General features: G+C 37.5%; 1 protein-coding gene across 1 annotated transcript in view; it reads right to left on the bottom strand.

The window, feature by feature from the left end:
• The window catches only part of DNAJC27 (DnaJ heat shock protein family (Hsp40) member C27), an 82,415-nt gene extending 73,616 nt beyond the window's left edge, over positions 1–8,799 (bottom strand). The window contains exons 1-2 of the mRNA XM_053708912.1: positions 8,759–8,799; positions 6,169–6,285 (exon numbers count right to left, since the gene is read on the bottom strand). Coding sequence (XP_053564887.1) covers positions 6,169–6,255 — 87 coding nt within the window. The 5' untranslated portion in view covers positions 6,256–6,285; positions 8,759–8,799. The remainder of the gene's footprint in view (positions 1–6,168; positions 6,286–8,758) is intronic.
• Between the last annotated feature and the right edge of the window lie 3,204 nt (positions 8,800–12,003).

Raw genomic sequence — 12,003 nt, 5'->3', positions numbered from 1 at the left:
GCGATCCGCCCGAAAAGAGGTTTCTAGATTAAAACTTAGTCAAACAAGAAATTGCCACTGTAAAAGATACACTGATCAATATACTTACAGCAGACAAAGATACTGATTGGTTATCTAAATTACAAACTCAAGTTAGCAAATACAAACAAGACCTCCTGACATTTAAAAACAAAAAATTCTCTACTGTAGAAAACGATTACAGAGAGAAACGTGTCTATAGGTGGCTATACGGCAAAGACAATAGTGCTCCTTTTGGCCGCAGAAGGAATTTAAACAAAAACAGAAGGGTTAATTTTACCACTGTGGACAGCAATGGTGGTGATTCCTCTGAAAGAGATACTGCCACTCCTTCCACCAGTCAACAAGCAGGCGTTAGCACTAGATCTTCCCAGAAACCCCCTTTATCACAGGCCCCAGGCACAGACACTTCAGGAAGGGGGGGGGCGACACAAGAAAGAAAGTCACCAGCAAAAAATTGAAACAATAGTATTCAATTTAAGTACACGCCCTTTGAGCCCTGAGGAAAATAGTGTCCTTAATAAAGGTCTTTCATTTGTGTCACATTCTCATAACACTTTGTTTGATCTCAAGGATTTCTTTAAGGAGAAAGGTGATTTCACCAGGAAACAATTTAGAGGACATAGCACATTTGAACCCCCTAATACCCATACTTCCATCAAAACTTTTCATCAAGCGTGCCTTTCCAGTATTTCTGAAACCCAACCACTCACTGATAGGACTCGGGACAATCTTACTAAACAGGAGAGAATGGCCATAAAAGCACTCTCTCAAGACCCCAGTATAGTCATAAGGCCGGCTGACAAGGGTGAGGCCATAGTCATTCTTGACTATGAGGCATACAGGTCTGAAGCACGCATACAACTATTTGATGGGGAGACATATTCCAAACTCACAGGTAATCCAACTATGGGGTTCAAAAAGGATGTGGATGACCTATTATGTTTAGCACAGACTGATAACATAATGGACGATGACACTTGGTTATTTTTGACTGTGGACAAACCTATTTGTCCAATTTTGTATCTGCTCCCTAAAATCCAAAAGTCCATAGATAACCCCCCTGGCAGACCGATCGTTTCTGCCAGGGGTTCTTTGTTACAGCCTTTGGCTGAATATATAGATTTTTTTCTTCAGCCTGTTGTTCAGGCCACGGACTCCTATCTAAAAGACTCCTTTGAGCTTATCAACCTCCTAAAATCTTTGGAGGTGGACAAGCAACTTGATTTATTGGCAACTATGGATGTGGTTAGCCTTTACACCGTCATTCCACACAACCATAGCAAACAAATGATCCAAAAGTGTCTGATCAATAGTGAGCACTATTCGGGCCCACCTATTGAATTTTTTATGAATCTGTTGGGACTGTGCTTAGAGAAAAATTTATTTTGTTTTGAAAATGAATTTTTTCTGCAAATACTAGGTACGGCCATGGGGTCAAGCATGGCACCTGTGTATGCCAATCTATACATGGCTCAATTTGAAAAATATCATGTATTTAATCCTAAACACAGCTCCATCAGATTCTACCGTCGCTACATAGACGTGTTCCTTGTTTGGAGAGGCACCCCGGCATCACTGATTGATTGGTTTAAAGCCCTTAACGAGTTAGACTCGACAATCAAATTTAAAATTGAATGGAATCTAGAAAAAAAATCATTTTCTTGATCTAGAGATCTACAAAACCGACTATGGGTACTGATATTTTACATACCACCTTATTTCATAAAGACACTGACAAAAACTCCATACTACACTACAACAGCTTCCATCCTCACACTCAGAAAAATTGTGTCAGCTCCTCGCAGCTCCCGAGAGTAGTTCGGAATAACACTGATGAGCATTATAAAAAGGTGCAACTGACTGAAATCGCGTGATAGTCTTATGGTGCGGAACAAGGAAAAGGAAGAAGATCTAAGAATGAACTTTGTTACCACATACACTCCACTTTCGGATGTGATATCTAACACCATCAGAGATAATTGGAAAATTGTGGCTAAAGATACTAGCCTACCATTTTATGACCTCCTGCCACCACGTATGGTCTATAAGAGGTCTAAGAATCTGCGAGACCTCCTGGTCTTGAACGACCCGGTGCACTGTTACAAACGACGGACCTGGCTACCTAAAGCCAAATTGGGATGCTACAGATGTGGCAATTGCGTCACTTGTAATCATATGGTGACTGCGAATAGCTTCCATCATCCTCATACGAACAGGAAATACAAGATGAATCACAGATTGACATGTACATCAGAGTTTAGAATTTATGCCATAATTTGTCCGTGTTCTATGTACTATATTGGCAAAACAGTCACCGCCTTCAAGGAAAGACTAGCCAATCACAAATCAGCCATACGTCAGGCTATCAAATTGGGTGAATCCGAGCAACCAGTTGCGAGACATTTTGCACAAGCAGGACATTCATTGTCCTCACTGAGGGTGATTCTGATTGACCATGTACCACGACTACGGCGTGGTGGAGACAGAGCATTGACCCTATTACGCCTGGAGGCCAGGTGGATATTTAATCTTAACACCATGGCTCCTAAAGGTCTAAATTCCATGATTGATTTTGGATGTTGTTACAAATGACTGTTCATACTAATCTTCTACCTATGCAATATTTTTGCATAGGGAATCTGTATGCAAATTTCTATTTATGTCCCTTATTCAATGTTTTGATCATGGCTCCTATGATCACAATTTTGAGCAATTTCTATTTAAGTGTATTGGCATTTTATGTCTCATATGCATTTTAAGTAGTCTCCCATTGATACTTGATTGTATAGATTGGTTGTGTAGCTACAAACGTAATTGACTACTTGCTTTCGGTGGCATCTATATACGGGGTTTATTCTGTATGCTGCCTATTTGATATTGTCACTTGCGTAAGTTTCTTTCTTTTTTTATTTTCTGCATTTTCACATGTTTAGATCCACTTGTCCGTTCCCCTGCCTTACCGATGTGTACACTCCCTTGTGTACACCCCCTAGCACTCCGCCTCGCTCTGTCTCTTGGCATACGGTCCTATGTTTACCGTTACCATGAGTCCCTGACACGGCCTCGTTCTGGTTTCCGTTACGCGTGACGTCATTACACTGACGTAGACGCATTTGGGACTTTCACTGAATCGGGCGGTAGTACACGGTTTGGCGCGGATTATGTAAATATTTTTTGATTACTGTGTGTATATATGTTGGGTCACGTATTAGGTTCTGTATCTCACATGGGCTCCATTTGATAAAGGTCTAAGTGTAGACCGAAACGTTATGGGTTAAGGCCCTGCTGTTTTCCTTGTATTGGAATAAAAGGCTTGTTGTTTGAACTCCCTGTGTTGCCTGCTTTTTTCCGGATACCAGACACACTAAGGCCGTGTGTGTATTTGGAACATCATTTCTATGCAACACTTTGTCCTGCAGTGCACCGGGTAGCTGCTATATTGGTGTGTGCCACTTTACCCACATGTACGTACATACATACATATTAGAAGAAAAAGACAAACACATTAAGAGGCTTTAAAAAAGGTATTTGTCTCTGGAATAAAGACAAATGCTAAAAGTTTAAATGCTTTTAAAGCTTCTTTGAATGCAGTTCTATTGCAACGTGGTGATATATCATGTGCATAAAGGAAACCCCACAATCAGATCATTAAAAATAGGAAGAAAAAAAATATACACACACAGTATATAAAAGTCAAATACATAGACAATGTGGCCATAAAAATGCATAACAAAAAGTGAATTTAATATGTGCACACAAAAAAAAAAAACTGTCTGCATCCTGTATAAAGGGCTTGGGGCAAGCTTTGGCACGTATGTGTACTTTGTACACAAGCACCGAGGTACTAAATGAGACAGAAAAATGTCTTTCAACATATTCCTATTTTTTTTTTTTAAAGGGATACTGAACCCAAGTTTTTTTATTTCATGATTCTTCAGATAGTGCATGCAATTTCAAGCTTCTTTCTAATTTATTCATATGATCAATTTTTCTTCAAATCTTTATTTGAAAAAGCAGTAATGTAAGCTAACGAGCCAGTCCATCTTTGGTTCAGCTCCCGGGTAGCACTTGCTAATTGGTGGCTAAATGTAGCCACCAATCAGCAAGCACTACCCAGGGTTCTGAACCAAAAACATGGGATGGCTTCTTAGCTTTACATTCCTGCTTTTTCAAATAAAGATAGCAAGAGAATGAAGAAAAATTAATAGGAGTAAATTAGAAAGTTGCTTAAAATTGCATACTCTATCTGAATCATGTAAAAAAAATTGGGTTCAGTATCCCTTTAAGTTCTAATTAACATTGAGGATGTTTTTTTTTTTTCTTATTAAAAATAAGAAAAGAATGTGTGTATACTTATATACACACACATATACATAAAAAAGGAGATTACCTCTTTTCAAATGAGGACTTGCATGTCCCTTTAGATAGCAGGTGACTACCACTTCTATGGCAATCACCTGCTGACAAATGAGATATGGTCACATGTGGCTACCAGCTAATAAACACGGCAACAGTGATCATATGATGGAACCATAGGCATATTAAAAGGAACATGTGTGCCGCCATGTTGAAATCTAGCTTCTATTCCAGTGAGGACCTGTCTGCACATGTGCAGTAACTCTCCTTCAGATACCTGCTGTGTAATCTAGGTTCCATAATGGCAGCACACATGATGAGAGGGAGGGGCATGAAAAGTATTTAGTGCCAAGATTTATCATGAGCCGAATGCCTCGATCGGTTGCTGGCTTGTTCATTTGAGCATGCAACTGAAATTTATGAAGCAGAGGTTTAAACCCTATCGCCAATTTAGAGTTGGCAAATGAAAATCTCCTTTGATTCATTTGGCCAGAGTGATTTACAAGCCCTACTCTAAAGGCTGTGACACACAGAGCGGTGCGGCGCACAGCGTGATGCTGCTGTGCGCACTCAGTGTGTCCTGCCTATTTATCTCTGCGCGTACAGCCACGCCAGGTTGCGTAGCCGAGCGCTCAGAGTTGAAATATTTGAACTTCAGAAGAGGTGCGAAGCAGCAGCTTTGTCTTGCGCCGCATTGCTTGCAGTGTGTCACAGCCTTAACACAATTGTTTGCGTCAGGGTAAGGGCGACATTGCACAAGCATTAACCCATACAATGTTAAATATGAAGGAACAAATGAGCCCCACAATACGGATAGGTTCACAACATGCAAACCATGTCTGTTTGATGATTGATAAATCTTTAACAACCTCGGGAGCATTTAATACCTCCTCACCAAAGCAATATAAGACCCTATACTGTATTTGAAAGACTGAGACCCCAGAATTCAATAAGTCCTTTTAGCTATCAAGTGATTGACATAGTAATAATGGTCACCTGGCAGTAACTGCTAAACTTATTTTATTGTGTTCTTGATGTTAGGGATTATAGATCCATGTTTTTCAGGAATAAAAATAAAATCTGGGAACTGAATGAATGTAAAAATAAATAGTTTGTCAAATTCGATATAGGATAATTTTTTGTATAACTATTTTATGTCCCCCACAAACAAAATATATTTTTTTTTACGCTGAGTGAGTTTAGACAGGGGTAGCAGCATGTACACAATGTCGGAAACGGTTAAACCCTGGGAAATAAGAATATTGAGTCATTTTAAAATGTATCTAATAGTTTGATATTTTAGAACTATTTTAATTTTGTACATAAATGGTAAGATGGTGCAAAGTCATAAAGATAATATCTCATTTTTAATCGTTTATTTTTAGTGAACAACACAGCTCCTAAATTTTGGCATTTCTGGAAGTTGAATTAATTCTAAACGTGACAATAAAACGTGTGTTTGAAATATTTAGGAAATAATGATTTTATGCTGCTATTTACCACTTACGCCATAGAAAAGGACACAAAAATGAAATTTTTTGGGATTTTGTATAGTAGCATTTTCCAATGTTGGGGTATTTCTGCACACTAAAGTCATTTTCTACAATGCTTGGTATGCTGGAAAACAAAAATGAAATAGGATTTGTGTGGGTACCTCAGAAAAAAAACATTACATTTTTTTCTATAAATGCAAACACCTACAAAAAGTACAGGGATGTGTCTTAGTGGTGAAGGGGTTAATGCTGACATCTATTTACCTGTAAACATTACAGTCTCTTATTAAAAACGTACCTTGCCCACTTCAGCATTACCCATGCTGATCACCTTTATGCGCAGAGCTTTCCTGCTCTCCTTCCTCTTCTGCAAGTTGGTCTCCATGGCTCTGCTGTGTTTGGAATTCTTTACTGTCTGACGAGAATCAAGAGAAAAAGCAGCAGTGAGTAGGAGTGTAACAGAGAGAGTGGGTGGTTAGGTGATTGCACATGTACACACTGGTTAATAAAAAATGCCCAGGTAAACATCGGGGGACGGCTTTTAATTGTATAGATATTTACAGGATGTTTAAAGCACAAATTTGCATATGCTTATTATAGGATTGATTATAAATTAAGTGCATGAACAAATACAGATTACATTAAAAGTACAAATGAAAGGATAATATATTTGTCCACCCCCTGGGATAAGCTATTTATAAAGTTAATATACACAACGCATCTCTATATATACACTCATACAATATATACACACACAACGCATCTCTATATATACACTCATACAATATATACACACACACACAACGCATCTCTATATATACACTCATACAATATATACACACACACACACAACGCATCTCTATATATACACTCATACAATATATACACACACACACAACGCATCTCTATATATACACTCATACAATATATACACACACACACACACACACACAACGCATCTCTATATATACACACTCATATAATATATACACACACACACACAACGCATCTCTATATATACACTCATACAATATATACACACACAACGCATCTCTATATATACACACTCATACAATATATACACAACGCATCTCTATATATACACTCATACAATATATACACACACACACACACACAACGCATCTCTATATATACACTCATACAATATATACACACACAACGCATCTCTATATATACACTCATACAATATATACACACACAACGCATCTCTATATACTCATACAATACACAACGCATCTCTATATATACTCATACAATATATACACACACCTCTATATATACTCATACAATATACACAACACATCTCCATATATACTCATACAATATACACAACACATCTCCATATATACTCATACAATATACACAACACAACTCTATATATACTCATACAATATACACAACACAACTCTATATATACTCATACAATATATACAACACATCTCTATATATACACACACATCACATCTCTCTTTATTTATATATATATATATATATATATATATATATATATATATATATACACACACACATATACACACACATACACACACACAACACATCTCTATATATACACAACACATCTCTATATATACACAACACATCTCTATATATACTCATACACAGAAATATCCCTCTATAAACACACCTCCACCTCTCTCTTTACACAGACACATTTCAAACTCTCAATCAGCAGCAGCAATCATACGGCTGGGTCCATTGACCAAAACTGCTGACTGGATCAGCAGCAGTCTCCGTTTGGGACTAGCAATTCTCTGTGGCTCCAACTGAGTGTTTAAATTGGTGGGATTTCTAGTGGTAGAATAACATGATCTAACAAATTAAAAGTTTGATTTTATAACAGCCTTGATAAATAAGTGCCTCCTCCGAACAATACATTTATGGGTGTCTGAATGGGGGACCAAGGGAGAAGATCATTTTGCCACAAAGGTGCAGAGGATTTGAATTCCCCCCCCATTTAGAAAAGGTCACCCATGAATACATTCTTAGATTATAATAGAGAAGATTGCTATTATAATGCATAACAATATATGCCTGTACATTTGTTAGGATGGATCTCCCAACCCAGCTTGCTCTATAATTAAAAATATCAGAGAAACCTGTATCAGCCCACGTTATAAAGAGGTCTCAGATAACTTATTCTACTCATCTTGCTTACATGACTTAACTAATTACATGCTGATGAACTACTGGAACAGCCATAAATTAATATCAACATACTTTTATTTATATATATTTCCACTTGCTCTGGAAATTGAACTGTGACAAGGAGATAATTGCTGTGTATACATTGTGCCAAATGACGTATGTATGTATGTATATATATTATTAATTGCATTAAAATTACTTAATTTGTTAAAAGGTACATCATATGAAAATGTTTTGCACAAAAAGGTGTTTTACAATTGATAAACATATGCAAAGTGGGGGGAGTAGTGGGTGTGTAGTGTGTATGATCTCGGCACATTGATGGGTGGGATCAGACATTTGCAAGTGACATTTTGACCTGCCCAGTAGCTTAGAACTTGACACTTTGAGATATATATATATATATATATATATATATATATATATATATATATATATATACACACACGCACATACTGTAATATGAATGGACATTATCATTTATCATTGTAGGTTTATTTTGAACTATATTTCGCAGTAAAGTACAACACATAAAAAAATAATGTAATTACATGACATGCATTAAATCGCATCTTATCACTCACTAGTAATTCTATATTTGTTTTTACATATAATACCCTTGTGTATTGCACTGCTCGGTAACGACAACCCCACACCCCTGTCACACAATCACACGGTACCTTCACATTAGCAAATCCCACCTCATCCGCAGACCGCTACCCGGGCTCCCACATGCCACCTGCTGCAGTAGCACCTTCACCGGGCTACCAATGGGCGGAACAATGTGACGTCTCGTACAAGCATGAAAACAAACGGTTAGGATAGCCCTAGAAATGCCAATCTTATTTACCACGCCCACTTCTCTGTGCGTTTCAAACCTCGATGTGATGTGAGCGTAATTACCCAGCATGCCAAGCCAAAAACTAAAAACTCGTATCTTAGCAACCTGAACACACTACTTGAGAGCTTCTTAGGATAATTTCTTATTATAGAATAAAGCTAACATGATTTCTCCCCATACTAATTTGTTTCTTATAGGATTAAAGTATACATTTAACCAACACATTTTATTGCAAAATATTTTAATAAGTCAAACCTGTTGGGCAAGTTTGTATTATTTAGCATTACTTAGAAATTAAAAAGTGCCAGGGCCGATTAAATCTGTCCATATATTACAAACTATTTGCCTTAAAGGGACAGTAAAGTCATAATTAGACATTCATGATTTAGACAGAGCATACAATTTAAAACAACTTTCCAATTTACTTCTATTCTTTAATTTGCTTCCTCCTTTGTTATCCTTTGCTGAAAGGTTTATCTAGGAAAGCTCAGGCGCAGCAAAGAACCTAGGTTCTAGCTGCTTATTGGTGGCTGCATATATATATACCAATTTTCATTGGCTCACCAATGTGTTCAGTTAGAAACCAGTTGTGCATTGCTGCACCTTCAACAAATAATACAAAGAGAATTAAACAAATTTAATAATAGAAGTAAACTAGAAAGTTGTTTAAAGTTGTATGTTCTACCTAAATCATGAGAGAAAAAAATTGAGTTTCATGTCCGTTTAAACCATGGACCAGACGATGCTGGTAAACTGTTGTGACTGACTTTCATAGCTGGTAAGAGGGTATGGTTTATATAGAGTTGTGTTTTAAAGGGACGTTGTAATTACAGCATTTTTCTGGAGTCTTTTGAATATAGTAACATATAAGCAGAGTCTGACCGTTATTTGAACAGATTAACATTGTTTGCTGGAATTGTTTTTAGAGTCCAAAACCCCAGCTACAACTTGCCTTATTTAAAAGAAACAATCTGGAAAATACTTGCTAAAGATTCTCTAATTGACCACAGCAATGGAGATAAGAATAAGATACTTACATATACTTTAATGGGGAAAGTAAACACCTTACATTTACAAAAATGTTTGTTTCTGTTGTGCAATAAAGTAACATATATAAGTATTGAAAATATTTTGAATGAGTTAACACCTTGTTTGCTGCAACCCTTTTTCAATATCCAAACTCCACCCAACATGTGCTGGAGCCAATAATCTGGACTTGTTGCTGGAGAAGGCACAGCTAAGCAGTTATTTCATAGCAAAACACAGTTTGTTTTGCAATTCTTATCATCTCTGATAAAGCCAATTAGGGACATATGTGCAGGGTATGTGATGCCAACATACAGAAAGAGAAGCGCTCTACCAGGAACGAACAACAGCTCAGTAGTAGCCTCTTTTAGCCCAATTGTGCTTTTTACAGAGGAGAACTTTCCTGAAGTATATCAGTCCGATCCCGCCTATATTTTACAGTAACTATAATTATTATTAATAATATTTTTTCAATATTTTTAATACTTACATAACGCACCTTAAGATAACTAATTATTCATGTATGCTAACCCGACACCGCGTTAGATCTACACCGTGAAACCATAAGTGTGTTACGCATATTTTACATTCCAATATTCTTCACAAAGAATTTTTTTTTTAAATATATATTTATATATCTGATGATTTTAATGTAAAATATATATTTATACCTATATATCTATATGAATATATATACAGGTATAAGTATATACAGATATATATATAGAAACAGGGCCGGCTGTAGGCGAGTGCGGTAGGTGCAGCACACTTGGCCTCACAATTTGACAGGCCTCACACTTGCAGTATAGTAAATGTTTTTTTGTTTTTTTTAAATTGACTATTGCCCATGCTCAGGCCGTAAACCGGTACAGGTGGCCCTCGTTTTACAACGGTTCAATTTACACTGTTTCAGAATAACAACCTTTTTTCCAGTCATGTGACTGCTATTGAAAAGTATTGAGAAGCAGTGCATTTATTAAAATAGCCAGTAGGTGGAGCTGTCCGCTTGTGTTGCAGCAAAACCAAGCAAGATGAAATTAATCAGTTTAACCAGACCTGAGCTATCGAGCAGATTTCAAATGAACAAGATCTTCCTGTCTATAAATCAGTCCAGATTGGAATGCATAGAAATAACTGTTTGCAGAAAAATGCAAGTGAAGTCTGTGTTGTGTGATTATTTTATTAGGTTTATAATGCTGTTTAGTATTTAAAGTCTTAATTTCAAAGCTTTAAAAATAATGTATTAAGTGTTACTTATGATAATTGTGAGAGGGGCCTGGAACCTAACTCCCTCACTTCCCATTGACTTACATTATAAACTGGGTTTCAATTTACAACGGTTTCGATTTACAACCATTCCTTCTGGAACCTAACCCCGGCGTAAACTGAGGGCTACCTGTACTGCATACGGCGTTTTACAAAGCAAAGAGTGGATAGGGGAGGAGCAGGGCTGTGCAGGCTGCAGAATAAGAGCCACAATTCCAAAATACTCCACAGCACCTAGGATATATTCACAACTTTATTGGAACATCTGGGTCAAACAGATATTATAACCAATGTTTCAGGTTAACAACCCTTAATCATGCTAGCATGACTAAGGGTTGTTAACCTGAAACGTTGCTTATAATATCTGTCTGGAAATATCTGTCTGGGATTATCTTTGGGTGTCTGCAGTAACCCTTCCAGCGTGCACTAGGACTAAGGTGTTGAGGTGCTGTGTCTATTGGGATTGTGCAGAATAAGAGCAGCCAGTTCTGAATATGGCACTAGTAGCCCCCGTGGCCCCTCCTTGCCAGCCTCACATCCTGCAGGATACCACCACCTAACAGATGTACCATGCTTGCCTTTCGCAGCGGATCCTGCCTACTTGGGAATGCCTCACACAACTAGGCAAACCAACCTCTTCATCCACAATGAAGGCACCACACCTAGGACTCCAACCTATGGAGGAGATTGAAACAAACCCACACGTGAAGCCCCCTTACTCGTATGCTAATCTGATCTTCATGGCCATGCAAGCTAGTAAGAAGACAGAGATCACACTCTTGGCCATATACTAGTGGATCAGAGATAACTTCT

Source organism: Bombina bombina, chromosome 4, assembly GCF_027579735.1.
Source record: "Bombina bombina isolate aBomBom1 chromosome 4, aBomBom1.pri, whole genome shotgun sequence".
Classification (NCBI taxonomy): domain Eukaryota; kingdom Metazoa; phylum Chordata; class Amphibia; order Anura; family Bombinatoridae; genus Bombina; species Bombina bombina.
Note: the sequence above shows the minus strand (reverse complement) of the source record. Positions and strands in the feature narration are given on the sequence as shown.